The sequence below is a fragment of the Perissodus microlepis genome, chromosome 20 (assembly GCF_051167445.1).
Source record: "Perissodus microlepis isolate ML-2025 ecotype Zambia chromosome 20, ASM5116744v1, whole genome shotgun sequence".
Classification (NCBI taxonomy): Eukaryota; Metazoa; Chordata; class Actinopteri; order Cichliformes; family Cichlidae; genus Perissodus; species Perissodus microlepis.
This window is the reverse complement of record NC_140480.1, coordinates 9,049,317-9,068,768: the sequence shown is the minus strand read 5'-3', so window position 1 is coordinate 9,068,768 and position 19,452 is coordinate 9,049,317. Positions and strand designations below refer to the sequence as shown.

The following is a 19,452-nucleotide window of genomic DNA, read 5'->3' as shown; positions in this document are numbered from 1 at the left end:
CGGTTATGCAAGTTAGATGATTTCCGCTACCATCTTCCACAGAGAAAGTTATGCTTTTATAAAACCAGAACTACAATGTACTGATAAAAGAAGCGGCTTACTCTGGCTTTCTCTTATAAAGTACTTTCAGATTTTATTACAGTGTAATAGTAACTGACAGGAAACACAGGCATGAGACGATGACACACAACAATGTTGTGAGCATAGATGAAAGCAGTGATTTAATGACTGCAGTGCTAAGAAAACAGCCATGGTGCTGCCTGCAGATAACACATTTCTTGGAAAACGTGTGCCTGATATTATATAGTTAATTAGAAAATGTTGATCCCTGAGGGAATATATGAGTGTAAAAAAAGCATCAAACACAATCTGAACAACAGGGGTTATTAAATACTTCTACCTAAGACTTGAATGATTTAAAAAAGAACACGGTATTAACTCCAGTGCCTGCTGTAGTTTCATTTTTTAAGACACATTTATAAAAGTGACACAATCATGTGTTCGTTATTAAGATTAAGCTCATGGATCAGCATTATTAGATCAGACACTAAAAACAAGAAACGAGCTTCATTAGTTAGGGATATATAATAGTGCAGGTGCTATTATGAAAAAGTTTTGAGATTTATGGCGAAAAGCAATATAAGTGTTTTTTTTATTTTAAACTAAACTAACTGAAACATACTTCAGTCTAATCTATATCGCCCACATAAGCAGAATCCGAATGAGATCTAATGCTGTTGTTCTCAGGAAAAGGACTTTTAGTTGATGCATCTTTTACTGCTTCTTCATTGTCTTTCATTATAAAGACAATGACATTATAACGTAGTGTGTAATATAACATTCAATAATATATAATTGCTTTCAATTCTCAGATAAATGTGTAGTTAATTAGAAAATATAAATCAATTGAACAGTCAGTCCAATAATCACATAATCAATAACTTAGATAAACTCTTTCTAGTCTGTACAATATTTTGCAATATACTTAAGTCAATGGGTTTCGAATACACTGTAATTAACCTACACATTGAGGTATAAAGTACAAAGACTGCGCTCTAATCATGTGTGACAAGAGATTCAACATTCGTATGTACCTGGTGGCTGCCCCTGCATGTCCACTGGACCCTGGGACTTGCTACGTGAAGACCTGTGTGGGTCGCCCTGTCTGGAGGAACGCTGGCCATGATGATGCCCAGATGAGTCGCGGGAGTAGTCGGAAGAGTGGTACCCACCGGATCTTGAGTCAACACGTCTTCCTGAAGATGAAGATCTTCCTGAGGGATCATGGCGGATAGATGGGTCTTTCGGGTGCCCCTTAGAGGATCTTGAGGACCTAGGCTCATCTGAATGACGTGAGGAGGAAGAATGGCGGCTAGAACTGCCATGGTGTCTGTGGTCGCGAGATGATGAGTGTCGCCCTGTGTGGCCATACTCATCTTGGGGCCACAGGTCCTCCTCAGGAGGCTCATCATAATCATGGTAGGTGTGTTTGACACTGTGCCGGCTCCTCCCAGAGTGGCTGCTACCGTAGTGGCGAGAACTGGAGCGTGGCTTCTCAAACCAGTCGGTTTCTTCTTGGCCCAGATGGTAGGCTTTGGAAACCGAGAGCAGATCACAGTCAATCTCCATGTCGTTCGGAGACAGCGGCATGCAGGCTGAAAGAAGGAAGAAGGCAGGAAGAAGACCAACCGCATGCAAAAGAAAAGAGTGGGTAGGGGTAGACACAGAAAGAAGGGCAGAAAAATAAAAATAAAAGTTTTACATCCATGCACTTAACACTTAAAACATGTAAACTTCACACAATACAAGACAATATTACCAGAATAAAACAAACACTGCAAAACTGTCTGCTTTGGCTGCTGTTTTTGTGTTCATTTCAAATTAACAGCCAGTGACAGAGGAGGACAGATATCCTGCACAAAGACACTGTATAAGTGCTCTGGCAAGACAAAGCAGGTATATAAAACAGTCAACCTCTATTTAATTGCTGATTTGAGACAATAACACCTCTTTGACGGAATAAATATCAAACCTATAGGGGGGGACTGTTTTGCAGTGTAGATCCAAACACATGTAAAAACATAAGTAAAGATAAAAACCTGTAAAGAAAAAACAATGCATTTGTGTCGTGCAAAGACCTTTCAAGTGAATCAGAGTGTAGCGAATGACGAAAACGACCACGCCGAAGAACCATGCGAGTTTGGAACAGACAGACGACTGGACGGACAGGCGGAAGGACGGACAGGCAGGCAGACAGACAGACAGCAGTCCACTGATACGAGAGCTCCGAGTGACTCTCAGGATGACGAAAACATTAGCATGCAACAGCTATATCTGTCTCTTTTTTACTTTCTTTTTCTTTGCTAAGCCTAGCCTTTGGGTGGGTGGGGGACGTTTAGATAAACGTTGGGAGCAGTAGAAGGTAGTGAGACTGTGTGGGATTTCATCTCCCACAATTACCTTCGCTGTCTGACACAGCGCAATGATAATCGTCTATAAAGTATGTATCATCCGATTTGTAGACGTGTGTCCGGGGAAGGTCCCTTATGTGGTCTTGAACATCTGGCAGCGAGTGACTGGAACCATAATGGCCATAATAGTATTTATATCTACCGCTGTGACTGTCATACGGGTCGGGACCTAAACTTGACGATCGCCCAGAACCCATGAACCTCCCCAAAGGACTCAGGGGACTCTCCTCTTCAGAGTATTGTCGGGTTGGATGGCGCCCCCTGTAGCCAGATCGATAGGAGCGGTCGTCCCTCTCATAGGATCGGCTGCGATACCCGGAGTAGTCCCTGGCTGAGATCTTGTCCATGCCGTAGCCAGTGGAGCGGGAACGGCCAGTGGAGGTGTAGTAAATTCGATCGTCCTCATCCACCGTCATACCATAGTATCGACTACCATGAGTGGTGCCACTGCCACTGTCGTAAGCACTCCTCTTAAAACCATAATCCTCGATCAGCTGGCGTCCTCGAATGTGAGAGGAGGGGTAAGCCGCACCTGTCACTGAGGAATAGGAGGCCAGGTCTGCCTCCACATCCCGTGCCTCCTCAATCGGGGAAAACTTGGAGATTTTTTGCTCCATACTCCCCAGCTTCCTGTGCTTGCTGCGCTTGGATGACATAACAGCAGGAGCCAGAAGGGTTCTGGAGGACGGTGAAGGTTTCTGTACCCCAGAGCGGATGCTGCCATGTTTGTAGTCGAAGTCATAGAAATAGGGGGATCCCCCACCCATGCTAGCGCTGCTGCTGCCCCCTAGAGGTCCGTGCCTGTAGCTGCTCTTACCCCTGCCATGGTGGTCGTACAGCTCTTCCTGCATCGCTGCTTCCTCCTCGGGTGCCCTGCCATAAGGGGAGCTGCCAGTTCCCCCACGCGTCGTGCCAGTGGTGCTGCTGTGGCTGTGGATGTCGCCCGGGTAACGCCCACTGCCGCCATGATGCATCATGTCCCCTGTCATCGTGCCCAGCCCATCTTTTGCCGTCAGCTCGCTAACATCATCTATCATCATGTAGTTCCTCGGAATGTTTTGCTCTAAACCAGGAGCCCCATACATCCCATCTGCTGTGCTGTAGGTGGAAGGACTGTCTACAGAGTGCCCGTAGGCATTGGACACAGTGGAAGTATACTGTCCATATGAGCTGGCTGTGGTGGTGGTGTAGCCATAAGTATTAGCAGTAGTTGTGGTATACTGGCCATATGAACTTGTGGTAGTGGAAGTATATTGGCCATATGTACTGGGGGGCATTGTTGAGTACCCACCGTAGCTGCTGGACACTGGTGCTGACCCATAGGGCCCATACGAGCTTGCCATGGTTGTTGCTGCAGTGTACTGAGCATAGGATGGGGCTCCACTGGAATAGGTAGCATCCTGAGCCGTAGTGGTAACCACAACAGTAGGGTTGCTAATAGTCTCATAGTTGGTGGGCATCTTGTGCTCTAGATCGGCCAATGAAGTCTGCCTCGGTCTTCCTGGATGAACTGTGAGGATATCAGCTTGGGGCTGACCAGGGTATGGTGTGGTCTGGCTGGGGTAGGAGGACACAGCGCTGGGATAGGGTGAGCTGTGGGTGGGGTATGGTGGCTGACCGGGTGGTGCTGGCCCAAAACCTGTATGCCCTGGCTGAGGCTGAGGTGCAGCTGGTAACCCCATGTCTGTCTGGGGGTATGGGGGCTGAGTTTGGGGGTAGGTGTGAGAAGGATATGAGGTTTGAGGTTGATAGGTAGGTCCAGGAGGGGGAGCATGGGTTTGAAGGGGAGTGGGTTGTGGCAGTGCCTGTGACTGTGACACTGTTGGGTAGGGAGGCTGGTTGAATGTTGCAGACTGGTATGGTACACTTGGTTGCTGAGATGGAGCTGCTGGTTGGCTTTGGGGGTACTGACAAGAAAGGAAGGATGAGGTGGGTGGGTATTGGGCTGCGGTGTTGAGGTCACTGGTGAACTGGCTGAGAGGGGCGGTGCTTGGTCTGGTTGTTAGTAGCCCATTACTCTCATGTGACGCAGCTGCAGCTGCTAAACGTAAGTTATTCAACTCACTATCAGACATATAGTCCCTGGTGTCCCCCATACACCTCAGGTAGGCAATATCCCTTCTCTCCCTCTCCTTGACCAATGTCTCCTTCCTTTGGTGGATCCCCAGCTCAAGGTATCTCAGCTTAGCATCAATTTCTTTCTCTTCTTCCTCTAGTTCAGCTTGCTGCTTTCTCAGCTTGGTTGACTCTTGCTCCACGGCCTTGAGCTCATGGGTGAGGTCTTTGAGGAGGCTGGCTTTCGCAGCCAGGCCAGACCTGGAGCTGGGCTTGAGGCTGGGCACGGAGGGCAGGTAGACCTGTTGGAGGGCTGGTGTCATCATGGGCAGGTGAGCTGATGTAACAGTCTCGTCTGGAGGAGGGCTAGGCAGGGTTCGCTTGACCTTGCGGAGCAGTGAGCTCTGCTGTAGGGCTGCCAGCTGGAGAGAGAGAGACAGAAGAGAGAGAAAGAAAGAAAGAAAGAGAGACGGGGGAAGGAGTGGAAGAGGAGAAGAATATGGGGGGGATTGGTGATGTAAAACATCAGATGTGGGGAATGAGGAGATCAGTGTGATAACAGTGGTTAGGAAGATCAATGTAATAGGAATGGGGGATGGAGAAATGGGAGGTGCGTGTGTGTTGGGGGGGTAAGTGAGAATTTGAGATGAACATGGCGAGGTATGGATAATGGGGAAAATCAATAGCAAAGATAGATGAAAAAACAGGTGAAGCAATTAAGCAGAGCAGATAAGTGAGATGAAAAAAGGGTTGAGGAAACAAATAAGGTAAAAAAATAAAATAAAATAAGAAAAATAAATTAATGTACAGGGTTATAGGTAAAGGGAGAGAGTTGGCGGGAGAGATGACATGCACAAAATATGAGTAGAAGAGGAGGAAGGGAGGAAGAAAAACTCAAAAAGAGAAAAAAAGGGTCAAAGAACAGAAGAAACAAGGAAAGGACGCAACGACAGGGCCATATAAGGGAGACAAAGGAAACACACATAGACAAAAGGACAAAGACAACAGGAAACAAGAGTGGAGTTTGTGTTAGCAGACATACAAAAACAGTGAAATGAGTGGCAACTGTGATAGAGTATTCCATTAATTTAATAGCTACTAATGCAATCAATTTCTTTTTCTTTTCTTTTCTTTTTTTTACAGTTTTGAGTTGATATTTTCAGAATTTTGGGATTTATACCTTTATGTTAATGTTTTCTTAATTTTTTTTAATTCTTATAAAATAATTAGTAATGATAAGACCAGTAAACAACCTAAGTTTAACTAAAGGTTGTGGAGACAGCATGTAGTTTTGTTATGCTAAAATCTATATTCTTACTTAGAATGCACCATGGAATAACAAAAAAACCCCAACATAATAAGCATATGAAGTACAGTATAATGAAGCAAATGAATATACTGGAAGATATAGCTGGATTTAAAGGCTGGCTAAATGAACCACCATGGCTTTTACAATTTTCCACTGTAAAATCTACTAAAAATAGAGAACAAAAATTAGGATTATCATTGATTTTTGATTTAGCTGTAAATTTTGACTGCTTAATATTGAATTAATAAAATGCTGAATTTGTGTGGGCTTCCCTGTCAAAACCAGTCAAACCATCAAAATAATCTGTGTTTATCTTTGTTTTTATACTGTGTGTAAATAATATATCATCCCATTTGTTCCTACCAAACATATATTGAAATTGTAAATAGATCACAGTGTGTTGTGTGTTATTTTTCATTTCAGTCTGTGTGTAGGCGGAAGCATAAAGAGAAATCCCATCTGGGACCTATTATTTTCACAATCCTAAAGGGTCAGAAGAATACGATGATATATATATATATATATATATATATATATATATCTGTAAATAGGTACAGTTGGGGTCAGAATGACATTTTAGAGGATGAATGTCATTTTGGATTTTCTCTTTCTACAAAAGATCTAGACAAAGACCCAAACTTCACCCTGAAAATGAAAGGAAATATCGCTATGAACTGAGAGAGTGCTTAGTGCGAAAGAAAATATCCCTGCTTCAAAATCTTAGCCTTCAAACAAAACTTCCAAATCCTTTCTGGAGAAAAGCTTTAGGGTCAGACGAGACAAAGATTGAGCTGTTTGGCCGCAATGGCTACAGGTTTGTTTGGGCGAGTAAAATTCAGGAGTTCCAGTCTAGGAAAACAGTGCCAACTGCAAAGCATGGTGGTGGTAGCATCATGTTTTGGGGCTGTTTTGCTGCCAGTTGTGCTGGTACATTGCATAAAGTGGATGGAATAATGAAGAAGGAGGACTACCTCCAAACTCTTCAACTTCACCGATGGTTCGATGGTTGATTAACATTAAGCTTCTGGTATGTCCTATGTCTGAAAATTTTTGGACTATGCTTCGAAACTGGGTCCATGCCAAGAAACCAACCAAATTAAATAAACTATTCTAATTCTGCAAGAGAAAAGTGGTCAGATATCCAGCCAGAATTATGTCAGAAGCTTTTTGAAGGTTAAAAAAACATGCAGTCATGATGCAACCAACTGAGGAAGATTCAACCAAATATTACTGGGGGTGTATGTATACTTTTCAATTTTCAGTCCAATTCTTGTTCTCTAAAATCGTGAAAGATGTATGATGTATAATCATTTTACTGAATTCAACAAAATCAATAAAAGCCCCAACTTATACATTTGCATACATCCATGACTAGCGTATGTAAACTTCTGACCTCAACCGCACATCACAGCATTAAAAAAATAATAACAATAACTCTCACCCAGGGAAAACCGGATGGGTAGTTGTTGTTACCCAAAACAAGTTAAGCAACATCTTTGCCACATTTCAACAGAGTTGAAAGTTGGTTGAAAATTGAGAGGTGAAGAGTTGTTCTTAGGGTATTAGGGTGTGTGTCTTTGGCTTTACTAGGGTAGATTTTACACTCATTGACACCAGCTGTCATTGTTAGGACAATTTGGCTGAAACAGAAGAGTTAAAATACTGTTTCAGTCTGAGCTGCTATTAATAACATAACATAAACTTCAAATAAACGTAATGTACACTAAAGCATTCTTAAGTAATTGCACTTAAGCACAAAACAGTCCTGAGATCTACTAGTCTACAGTCTGTGCACGAACATTCTAGTAGCATCTGTATCAAATGTGACTGTTCACATATGTTTTATTGGTCCTTTTTTTAATTCTATTTTTTTCAGACAACCATTATACTGTCATATTGTAGCACAGTGGTGGCATTAATTAATTCCCTACGCTATTGTTGTTAATTGATTTTCAGGTATGTTGTTGAGACAATATAGGTAAGTATGTAATGTCCATTTAAAAGAGTTATTGCTCCTGCTATGCGAGCAAGGGAGTTTCTGTTACCATTGAAACAGTTTAAATACACAGAATGGGTCACAATTATGGCTTAATGTTTTTGTTTTTTACTCTTCAAACCCCAGTTAAATAATAGGAGTGGCTGTAGCTCAGGAGGTAGAGCAGGTCAGGCATCGACTGGAGTGTGAATGTGTGTGAATGTTAGGCAGAAAGCACTTAGGGCATAGAAAAAAAATGTGCTTGTATGAAAGGGTCTGAATTAGTGAATGAGGCATGTTGTATAAAGCGCTTTGAGTGTTCAGGTAGAGTAGAGAAGCGCTATATAAGAACCAGTCCATTTACCATAATATGTAAATTGTTGAAACAGCATAGACCTTTATAAATTTAGTCGGAGATAAACTGAAGTTTTGTAGTTTGATCAAATTTAGTTAGTTTGTGGGCAAGCTGCTAGGCTCTTTATCAGTTTTTAAAATCAAGGCCCAGAGTAACTCAAGAGACCTCAATAATAGAGCACACTTTGACTTTGCATGCCAGCTACTGCTGAGGTGTTACTGGTTTCAAACAGAAGATGAGGTCGTAAAACTACAAAACAATAACAAAATCTGAAAAATAATCTAACAAGGGGAATTACTCATCATAGCATCCACATGAAACATTCATAGCACTCAGAAAATGAAAACAAGGGCAACATCGAATGAAAGAAATGGTTTCAAAGTTACACAGAGGCCATTCAGTATTAATGCCCTTGCTAGGTTTTGACTCAAATAAACAATATAAAACTGAGCCTGTTGTTGAGAGCAACGTTATTAAATGTGCTAACTGGTCCGCTGCAAGAGTTTAAAATGTATCAATTTATTTATTAATTGTTAAAAATATTTTTCCACTGTTTTAGTCTATCATTTGATTTTACTGTTTTATATGCGGCTTATAAATCTCTTCACTCTGAATTAAAATATGAATGTAGCATGAAGGATGTAACATATGAAAAGTAATAAATAGTAAGACAAACTTTACATCTTTTGGATACTACTGTAAGCTTTGCATACAGAATCACCATCTGTGCATTGCTTTATTTTCAGCTATAAAGTTAAAATAACAGGATTTAATGTTCATCCCACTTTCTTTTCAACTAAAACTTTGACAAAATTTTAGATAATTTTGTGTGAAAGTTAACCAGTGCTGTCATTTTTCCTATAAAATTTGTACTTTTTAACAATATCCAGTGATATTTGAGGTTATCTAGACTGTATCCATCTGAATAACATCATTAACTATAAATTTCAATGGCTTTTAGTGTATATCACCATGGTTTGAATGGCTTTACCTGGTTCTGAAGTGCTTGTTGTTGATACAGGGACAACCTGGCCTTCGTGTGCTCATCTGTGGTGGGGCTTAGAGACTTGGGATCTGACATTGACCTCTGAGTGCTCTTGATGGGTCGGGGCACAGAGGGGTGTCGCTGGGGAGATTCGGCTGTGTAGGACTTCTGCTGAGGTGTTACGTGGGCCTTGTTCAGTCGCTCGCTTGACAGAGAAGTCTCTATGAGGCGGTGAGGGGACACCGGAGAGACCGGAGAGTAGAGGACTTGTGGAGATTTGGGGGCTGTTTGCTGCTGGCGAATGATGCTGGAGATTGATTCATTGTGGAGATGGTTGTGAGGCTGGTAATTAATGTCGAGTGGGTCAGGGCGTCGGCGCTCAAATTTGGCAGCATTTGCAGCAATCTGCTGCTGGCGTTGCTGGGTGAGAAGGTCAGAACCTGACTGTTGTGTGCCAGTACCGGCAGAGGACGAATATGGACTGACTGTCGTTGGTACACTTAGCTGTGGAGCTACAACTCCCTGTGACTGGGCTTCTGGATCAGTCTGGCAAGCTAGAGATTGTCCTTTTTGAGTTCGCTCTGGTCCAGAGATATAGTGCACAATCTCTACTTTGTTAGGGTCTGGTACTGTCACATGGATTGCTGGGGAGACTCTTCCTAGGTGCTCCACTTCCGTCTGGCAAGACATTTCCCTGATTGTCTGAACGCCAATATTGGAGGAAACCATCTTAGTTTTGTCAGTTTTGGTATCAGTAGCTAAGGTGGCTGTAGTGGCAGTGCTGCTGCCAGCTGCACTGGACTCAGAGTGCCTTGAGAAACGCGAGCGCCTTCGGCGGACTGGATGCTCTGTCTCAGCCTTGTCCTCGTCATCATCTGTCTGGACAGAGCAGTCGACGCTGCGACCACGCCTCCTGGTGCGATGACGCATCATGTACCTGGTGATGGAGAAAATACACGAAAAACAAAAAATAAAGAAGTATATTTAGGTTGCTGTCAAGTAATTTTGTAAATCTACTGGCATTATGGGGTATGAAAAAGTGATAACTACAATGCAATAAAATGCTATGAATATAAATTTTTAACACAAACATTTATCCTCATCCTTTTTGAGTGTGAACTTTTTTATGTTAGTATGCTACTGTATATACTATTGTTCCAACCTTTCCTTCAAGTGATTGATTTATTCTACATGGCATTATTCATAAAATATTAATAAAACCTGTTTCTCCTTGGGTATTAAATTTAATTACAGACACGTGAAGTAAATTGCAAGGCTATTAAAATAACCTTTGCCTATATACACACAGTTTCACCTCTTACACCCCTCCTCTTTCCCAGTCACTCCATACACTCACACACCGTTTACCTCTCCTCTCCATCTTCATCGTCAGTCTGCACACAGCTATCCACAATCCTGCGGGGGGAGCCGTAGAACACCACGCCATCTCCATCCAAGCTATCTCTAGTCAGTCTGCTCATGGAGCTGTGTTTTCTCATGTTGGTCCTGGCCTCCATTTGCTCCTCCTGGCTCCTCAGGCACATCTCTGACGAGGAGTTGGGCAGAGAACGGGAGCCCATATGAGAGTCTGCGTAGGGGTGCAGCGGCTGTCCGTCCAGCTGTACAAAAAAACCATGGTGTTTTAATATTGCTATAAAGCAGTGATTCAAATCAGAACGACAAGGTTGTGTAGCTGCACTTCACAAACACATTTCTTCAAGATAAAAAAGTACACATATCTGTCTGAATGCAGAGTGTCACATGCATACACAGCTTAAGAGCCAGCTACCAATGTTTTTCATTAACCCCACCCCACCCCCACCTGCATGACCTGGGTGACAGCAGCTGTTTTCTGTCTCTTCTGCTCTTCAAGCTGCTGCTGGAGCTGCTGCTGTAAAGACTGGATCTGATCTAGCTGGGACTTCTGCTGAGCCAGCTGCTCCCGCTGTAGAACAAGTTGTTTCTCACGTTCATGCTGTTGCTGCTGCAGAACCTAAACAAAAAGTGTCGGTGGGGATGGGAAGAGAAAGAAGGACATATGGGCAAAAACACAGACAGAGCGAGATAACATAACAGAACAGAGCGTGGAGCATAAGAGGGTGGAGAGATGGAATGGGTTGATGAAGGAGAAATTATGAAATAAGCAAAGTGAAGAATAGTACCAGAACAAGATGAAGAAAAAATTTCAAAACAGAGAAAACAGCGAAAAAGAGCCAAAGTCATGATATCTGGTTTTATTCAGGATGATAAAATTTCTAAAATGTAGCCTAAATCACAAGATTCCCACATGTGAATGTGACATGAAGACATTCTTGTGCTGATGGATTAGTTCTGACAATGGTTCCAAGTTAGTCAAACTTGTATATACTGCAAAAACCAAGAATGGAGGCGCAACATGAATGAAGTGCAGCATTTACTGGTAATTGCTCTTACCAGTCATACAATGCTCTGCAGAAAATATTTAAGGCATTTCTTTTACTGCTAAAATGACAGGCTGATGCAAATAAGCAGTTAGGGGTTTTTGCTTGCACTGTAAATTATGAGATGCATTTTAAACATTCCAGTTCTAGTTTATTCTCATTAAGGAAGACTTCCACACCTGTTTAACAGACTTAAGTTGAAAGATTTTCAACTGCTTGTTCTATTAAAAAAGAAGAAAATTGTCACATTAGCCCTCAGGTTTACTGTGAAAACATCATTGCAAGGCCAAGAGCTCAGAAAGCAATATATTATAACCAACATGTGTGACTGATTTTTGATAGTTTTGCAATATATTTTGGTTTATTTTGCTTGATTTTTATGATTTTATGCAAATTAGTCCGCTGAATGGAACATTTAAACCACTTTTTTGGCCTAAAAATCAAAGTAATAAATGAAACATGAGACTTTATAAACAGGTATCCTTTTGAAACACACAAACAACAGACATCAAACAGACACGCAAACATCATGTGCAAAATTTAAAAAAACCCAAACAAACACAGCATGCAAACTCATCATTTATAACTAAGGCTGCATAAAAATATTTATTCAGAAAAAAAGTCATCACTTTTGAACAGAATTTTAGCACTACATTTTAAAGAAATATCTTATGGACTTAATGTATCTGATTAACTGAAAATGCTTGTTTAATATACTTTTTAGAAGAACTGCTAAGAGACAGACATTGAAAGACAATATACTGTATAAAAAATTAGCTGTTTTTAATGTGTCTTGTTAAGTAGGCACAATACTGAAACACTGAATAAAAGCATTTTAAATGGGATTAAAAAAAGATAACTCAACCAAATACACCACAAATAACACCACCACAAAACTAAACCAAAAAACCAATATCCAATCCAAACACAATAACCACACAACATCAAACAAGACATTAAGGATCAAACTCTGCATTCCACCTCCTGCTTCTCCCTCTACCTGTTCCTTGATGTTCTGCAGCTCCTGTAACTCTCTCTGCACCAGCATCTGCTCCTTCTCTCTGTGCAACTTCAGCTCTAACCTTTCCCTTTCCAGCTCTTCTTGCAGGCGCAATTGCCTGAGTTTCTCCAGCTCCACCCGCTCTCTCTCCATCTGCAGAAGCTGCTCCTGCTGGCGGTGCAGTCTCTCTGCCTCAGTTTCACCCTCTTTGTGTATGGCACCTGGTGGAGGGAAAGGAGGAAGACCACCTGGAATTGGTAAGCCAGCAGTAGGGGCAGACAGGACTGTTGGAGGTTGGGTGTAACCATGTGTTTGTGCAGGACCTGAAAGTGGGTAAGCATGTGCAGCAGGGGCAGGCTGTTGTGGCTGCTGAACAGTTGTTACTTGTTTCTGTTGTTGGCTACTCAGGTGTGCCTGGGACAGGTTTATTGGCTGCTGCTGCTGATCAGCTGGTATGACAACTGTTCCTTGCACCGAGGTGACCTCTGCTGATGAAGAGGACACTGTCGCACCTTTGCCAAGGTAAACTGGTTCATCCTGGACCACTGAGCTAGTTGTCATGGGAACACCCACTAGGGCCCCTGCAGTTGCTGAGGTTGTTGTGGCAGCAGCACTTATGTCAGTGGCTGATGTTGTCTGGAGAAGGCCTGGTGCTGGATAACGGACTGCAGCTTGTCCAGATAAGGGCATTCTGGGGCTCATTGGTAGCCTGCTAAGACTAGATAGGGGCACTGGTGTCATGTTGGCAGAGAGGTATGGCCTGTAGACTCCTCTTATTAGTGGTCGAAGAACAGAGGCAGGCTGGGTTGTGATGGGAAGTGTAGAAGCAATGGGGGTCTGAATAGTTGAGTAGATCATCCCATCTGAGGATCTAATAGCAGCGGGGTACATGGCTCTTAGACTTGCCTGCCTGGCATTGATAAGATTAGTTAGTGCTTGACTGTGAGAGATTGGCTTCCCATCTAATCCAAAGAGAAGGTTTTGCCTAATGCCAAGACCAGCTGCAAGTCTGGAGGCCATGGGCCCAGTACCTCTGCTCAAACTGCCAAACTGCATCAAGTCTGGGTTGCTTCCATAGCGATCCATGGAATTGAGTGCTGCACACATTCGGCTAATCTCCCTTGCAGTTGTGGCACTGTACTGAGCCAAGTTAGCTTCTTGGAAGTTAGCAATGTCACGCGCAGAATAGCCATAATCTGAACTGATGTTGGACAAGGAATTGTATCTTCTGATAGGCAGTGTTTGTGTTGCAATGTCTCCTCCATGCCGTAAATCTGTATAGGAACCATACTGCATCCCCACATATCCTCCATAGCCCTGTTTCATAGCAGTTAGATCCATGGCAAGTTCTCCTGAAGCTTGGAGATGTGGTTCCAGTTTAGAATGGTAAGACTGTAACCCAGCTTCAGCAAGGTTTGTATCAGACATTGAAGGCTGGAGCCTACCAGGAAAAGGTAACGTGTAGGCCTTACGCCCATCCATTGGATACTCATGGTACCTTCCAGGTTGTCTTTCTTGGTCAGACTCATAGGTGAGAGGTGGGGCAGATGGAGGCCTTATGCCTTCTTTCTCAGGAGCACCAACACAGGTTCCACCAAATGGAAGTCGATAAACAACATCACAGCAAGCTGGTTGGTTGTCAGGCTTAATTTGGCCTCCTGTCAGATCTACAGCATCCTGTCCTTCTTCTACCTTGACGAGCTGAGTCACAGCCCTGGCTGGGTCTGGCCCCCCATCCATTTGTACAACCATACTATGTGGCGATTTACCCCCTGATATCAAACCAGGAGGACTGGGCTTTCCCTTGAGTTCAACTGGACCAGCGCCATACAGTTCAGGGTTAATGATTGGTGATACAGCACTGACCACAACTGAAGCAGTGGTTGTCTGACTGACGAGCAAATCTTTTTTCAGTAAAGGTGAGATTGGGCCAGTAAGGTTGTACCTGGCTAAAACAGATGCCTGTTGCTGCTGCTGTTGCATCTGATGGTGGTGTTGCAACTGTTGTTCCAGGAGCTCTTGTTGTTTCTGCAGCTTCTCTTGTTGTTTTTGAAGCTCTCTCTGTTGTATACTGAGGTCTTCCAGTTTGGCATCAATTTTTGGTATTGATGGGTCAGTTGGAGGTGAAACTGGTTTATTCTGGGAGAGACAAACTGCTGAACCCATGCCTTGTCCCAGATCCACTCGGTTTTGATGTGGATCACCATAAACTGTTGGTTGTTTTGGCTGGGTCATGAACATTGAAGCAGCTACGGTGACACTCACAGTGGTTGGTGTGGTGGTTTCCTGTGTGTTCAAGTTCATAATCAGTGGCTGTACAATCGTTGAATGTCTGCTACCCTCTGGTCCACCATGGTATTTTCTGCTTTCTGTGGCTAAGGAGGTGAGATCCATTCCTTGGTCAGTCATAATAATAGGAGCTGGTTTAGTAGCTGTTCTAAGGTCCACAACACTTCCACCATGAATCATATGGCCCTGCTCTACCCTCGAAGTCCCTGGGACTGTAGATATCCTACAGAGGGAGATATTATCCATTGAAACAGACCCTCTGGTGTATATGCTGGCTGTGGTGACCATGCTTGTTCCAACATTTACTTTCTCCACTCTTTGTGTACGATAAAAGCTCCGTGTAGGAGAGTGGTGGTAAGGCGGTGTGTCTGGAGGGCTGCCACATGGAGAGTAAGTATCAAATGTTGATTGGCGGCTAAATCGGGTAGGAGAAGACAGTGGGGAAGTTGCAGTATTGACTGTTGTTGGCCTAGCTGGGCTTGAAGGAGGGGAGTATGGGGCATCCTGAGAGGATTGCTGTCGATAGATCCTAGGGGAAACTGATCGATGTGATGTTTGGGTTCCCTGAGCCATTACTGGTGAAGTAGGATCAGAGCCTGCTGACTCCATTCTCAATGCTGAACTGAAAGTCTGTGTAGAGAACTCAGCTGTAGCTCTTCTTGAAGGAGAGCGAGTTGGACTCTGCGGTGGTGGTGGTGATGGTGAAAGAGGAGGACTGGTGCTTCTGTAATAAGTAGTATACTTGGGAGAACGGGGCTCAATAATTCTCTCAATAGAAGATGTTGAGCTGTCTCGCACTTGGATCCCCCTGGTCTCCCCTACCCTTCTGGTAATGACTTCTCTTTGACTGTAGGCTTGGGTAATCTCTGCAATCTTGCTGCATACGCTTGAGACTGTAGCTGAAGATGCGGATGTACTACCCATATGCCTGCGACCTATTTCAGACTGAGTGGACGTAACAGTATGGCTTGAACCAGTCTGAGAAATAGTTACTGCATCTCTAGCATAAACACCATATGCTGCAATAGTGGTTGCTGCCACTGTTGGAGTTATTCCATTCTTTCCTGCTTGGGTTTTGAGTCTATCTTTGTGTCCATCCTTTGCAGAATAGTGCTGTGTTACTCTGACATCAGGGATTCGCCCTGCAGTCTCAGCAAAGGACACAGGAGCTGAGATCTGGGTGGGACTGGTACCTGGTGTAAGGAGAGCATTACTTTGCTCTAGTAGCTTAGCAAAGGCTGAGCCTGTATCTAAGAGCTGTTTATCTGGGTAAGAGCTCTCAATTTCAATCTCTACTTGCTCATCTGTGGCCTGTTGCATCTTGGTAATGTTCTGAGATGTTTGTCTAATCTCCTCATAAATATCAGTTTCTGTCTCTGCTGCCTCATTGTCATATCCTGTTTGATCTTGCTCATATTCATACTCATCATCATAACTTTGCCCATTAATGTCCTCCTCATAGTACTGCCCATGTCGTCCATGTTGCTGTTGTTGCTGTTGTTGTTTCTGCTGCTTTTGAAGCATTTCTGCCTTTCTCATCATCTCCTCATAGACCTCCTCAGCACTCTTCAGAGGTTTGGAAGTTGAAGATGGTGCTGTGGTGGTGGTTGCAGTTGTTTTCTCTATCGGGGAATAGAGTGACATGAAGGTTGGCAGATTATACTCACTTCCTGACTTGTAAAGTTTGGACTCATATCCCTCTGCCTCTGAGTCAAGACTTTGAGGCGAATATTCAGAAGCAGAGGAACGATGAAGCTCTTCCATTTCTGCTGCTTGTCTTAGCTCTTCTGTTGGAGACGCATCCTCAATAGGTGACAGATTGCTAGGTGGGGTCTTGGATCTTTCTCTGCGCCTCTGAGCCCTCAGCTCCTCTTTATCTCTCTTGGTCTTTCTTGCTGTACTTCTAATTCTCTGCTGTTCCACTTCTCTCATCTTTTCCTGTTCTCTCAGAAGTTCCTCTTCCTCTCTGAGTTCATCCTCTTCTGAAGAATCTTCAATGGTAGGAAGGAGAGGGCCATGAGAGCGGTGGCGTGCTTTCCTCTGCTGCTTAGCCTCCTCCAGTCTTTGCCTCCTACTGGGGCTACTGTCACTATCTTCCTCCATTGATGAGATGGACGTAGGAGATTGTCCAGAGCCATATGAGGATGAAGTGGGTGGCAGAGTAGAGGAGTAGTCACCACGAGAACGTTCCTCAGGAGATCCTGTCAGACTCTCCATCTCTAGCTCTGGTTCCCGATCAAGGCTTAAGTCGTTTTCATTGCTCAGCTCGATATCTCGACTGTAGCTATTGGTGTTATTGAGTTCAATTGTTTTGAAGCGCCTCAGACCTCCTTGCGATGCCATCACATCTTCCTCACCCTCTTCTAGTGAGCCTTTATAGACATCAGTAGAGCTCTTAGTCTCCTCCTCAAAACTACTGGAATGGTGCTGAAGGCGTCTCTTTTCTTTCCCTGAGTCAGAGATTATGTGCTTATGGTGGCTTTTCTTGGGTTTCTGGTAGCCATATCCTTCGTCTTCCTCATCTTCATCTTCCTCCATCTCTTCCTCCTCCTCCTCATTGTCTTCATCAGCACTCATCTCCATTATTTGTCTCCTCATGAACTCCTCATCGGTCATCTCTGTGGGCTCAGCTTCCTTTTCTTTCTTTTTCTTCTCCTTCTTCTCCTCTTTCCCTTCCTTTCGCTTACCCTCCCAGTCTCCCCCATCTTCTTCTTCCTCCAGTATATCTTCCAGCTCCTCATCAGAGTCATATGCATCTGGCGGGATTGACAGAGAACGTGGGCGTTGCTTCCCTCTGTCATCCAAATCTCTGTCTCTGTGCTTCCTCCCCCTTCTGTCTGCCTTCTCTTCAGAGAAGCTCTTCTCTAGTAATGGCCTCATGGAGCTTTCCAGCTTGGTGATTTCAGAGGGACTTGGTGGGGAGCCCCGGCTGCTGATTCCCCTTTCACTCAGCTTCATCTCTTCTTCCTGGATTAGACCTGTGATTTCACTGTGGGAGCTGGAGATACCATCAGATGAGTAGCCAGTGTCACTGAGACTCTGAGGGCTGCGTGACAAGTCGTGGGTGCTGTTGTTTTTTGTATCCTACAGAGAAAAGAAAAAAGAAAAACAAATGGATTAGACTTGGGGGAGCTAAGGTTTTTAGTTTTAATGATAATTTATATCAATTTTACAATGTGTTGAAACTGGTCAATAATACCAATCTGCATAAAAATTAAGCCCACTTAAAATCACTTTCTGATTTTAGATGCAAAATTCATACTTTTTTAAATTACAAATAAATACGAGTTTTAAAAATGGTATTTCTTATTTAGAAATTTGCAGTAATATATAATAGTCCTATTTGTATGATAGCCATAATATGGTATGGTTTCAGTTTATATTAAAAATATCATTATGATGCTTGAACCTGTACGCCAAAACTGCAGTTTTCAACTTTCATTGTCTTGTAAATAAAAGAAAAAAGAAAAAAATATAAAAAATAAAAATAAAAATTGATGAAACTGATTTCATATTAACTGGATTTCATTCACGAGATCACTAAATCACCATGAAGACATTTTATGTTTTTCCATTAAACTTAGTTTTAAGCCAGTGGGCTGAAATGGGATGCTTTAGTTTAAATCAGTCTAAAAGAAATTTATTTATTACTACATGCTACTCATGTCTTATAATTTAAGGGAATTTAACATAGGAAAATGTAAGAAAGTTTTGAGATTCTTCTCACGCTACACAATGCCTATCAGAATTATTCAGAATCAGAATACTTTCTTCATTCCAGGTTGGAAATATAAATAGAAAAGAGAACATGTACTGAAAACAAGTAAAAACAAATAAAAAGAGACTCAATGGTAAAATAAATATCAGTCATTACATATTTAGAAACTTTACATTCATATAACACAAATAGGTTTGCGCATACTCATTTTGAATCTAAAGAAAAAACAAACAAACAAAAATATATTACTATCAGGTTCACTAGCATTAGCTAACACGTAGCTAACATGTCTAACACTAAATCCTAAATAAAAACAACTTAAATACAACTTAATTTAAATATTTAAATATGTAATAAAAATTGAGAATTGAGTCAAAACACTTGGATTTTACTCTACATCTTTGAATCTGATCTGATTTATTCATTTGTCTCAAGACAAATAACATTATTATGCAAAAATCTTAATGTGACTTATAATTGTTAGGTATGTTGAGCCATTGATGGAAAGAGGTTAGTCAAACTATGTTTTTCATGTTTTTTCCTTTTGATAATGACCTCAAAGTAAGATTGTATAGCTGACTTTAATATCTGAACAAATGAAAACTCATTCATCAATGGCTCTTAATAACAGTCATTTATAATCTCAAAGGAACTAACCTGGTAAATGATTGGGGAGATGGAGAAAAGGATGGAAAACTGGTAAAAATCATGAAAAGCTCTTAAGGTGGTTATAATGCATCTGTACTTTGAGCTCTGTATAATTTAATTACTTAGCAGCTCTTCAGATGATAAAGTCCAGCACTACCTTAAAAATGACCACAAGAGTGCTACATGAACTAAGGGCTTGGAGATTTTACAGATTCATGACATGCCAA

General features: G+C 42.5%; 1 protein-coding gene across 7 annotated transcripts in view; it reads right to left on the bottom strand.

Annotated features, from left to right (window-relative positions):
• bsna (bassoon presynaptic cytomatrix protein a) overlaps nucleotides 1–19,452 on the bottom strand; it is a 124,932-nt gene that overhangs the window by 18,943 nt on the left and 86,537 nt on the right. For 3 of the 7 annotated variants that reach the window (XM_084916531.1, XM_084916532.1, XM_084916533.1), the window contains exons 4-9: nucleotides 12,571–17,943; nucleotides 10,973–11,143; nucleotides 10,519–10,769; nucleotides 9,157–10,087; nucleotides 2,461–4,948; nucleotides 1,095–1,592 (exon numbers count right to left, since the gene is read on the bottom strand). In XM_084916531.1, coding sequence (XP_084772657.1) covers nucleotides 1,095–1,592; nucleotides 2,461–4,948; nucleotides 9,157–10,087; nucleotides 10,519–10,769; nucleotides 10,973–11,143; nucleotides 12,571–17,943 — 9,712 coding nt within the window. The remainder of the gene's footprint in view (nucleotides 1–1,094; nucleotides 1,593–2,460; nucleotides 4,949–9,156; nucleotides 10,088–10,518; nucleotides 10,770–10,972; nucleotides 11,144–12,570; nucleotides 17,944–19,452) is intronic. The other 4 variants (XM_084916530.1, XM_084916534.1, XM_084916528.1 and 1 more) reach the window with 4 other exon arrangements.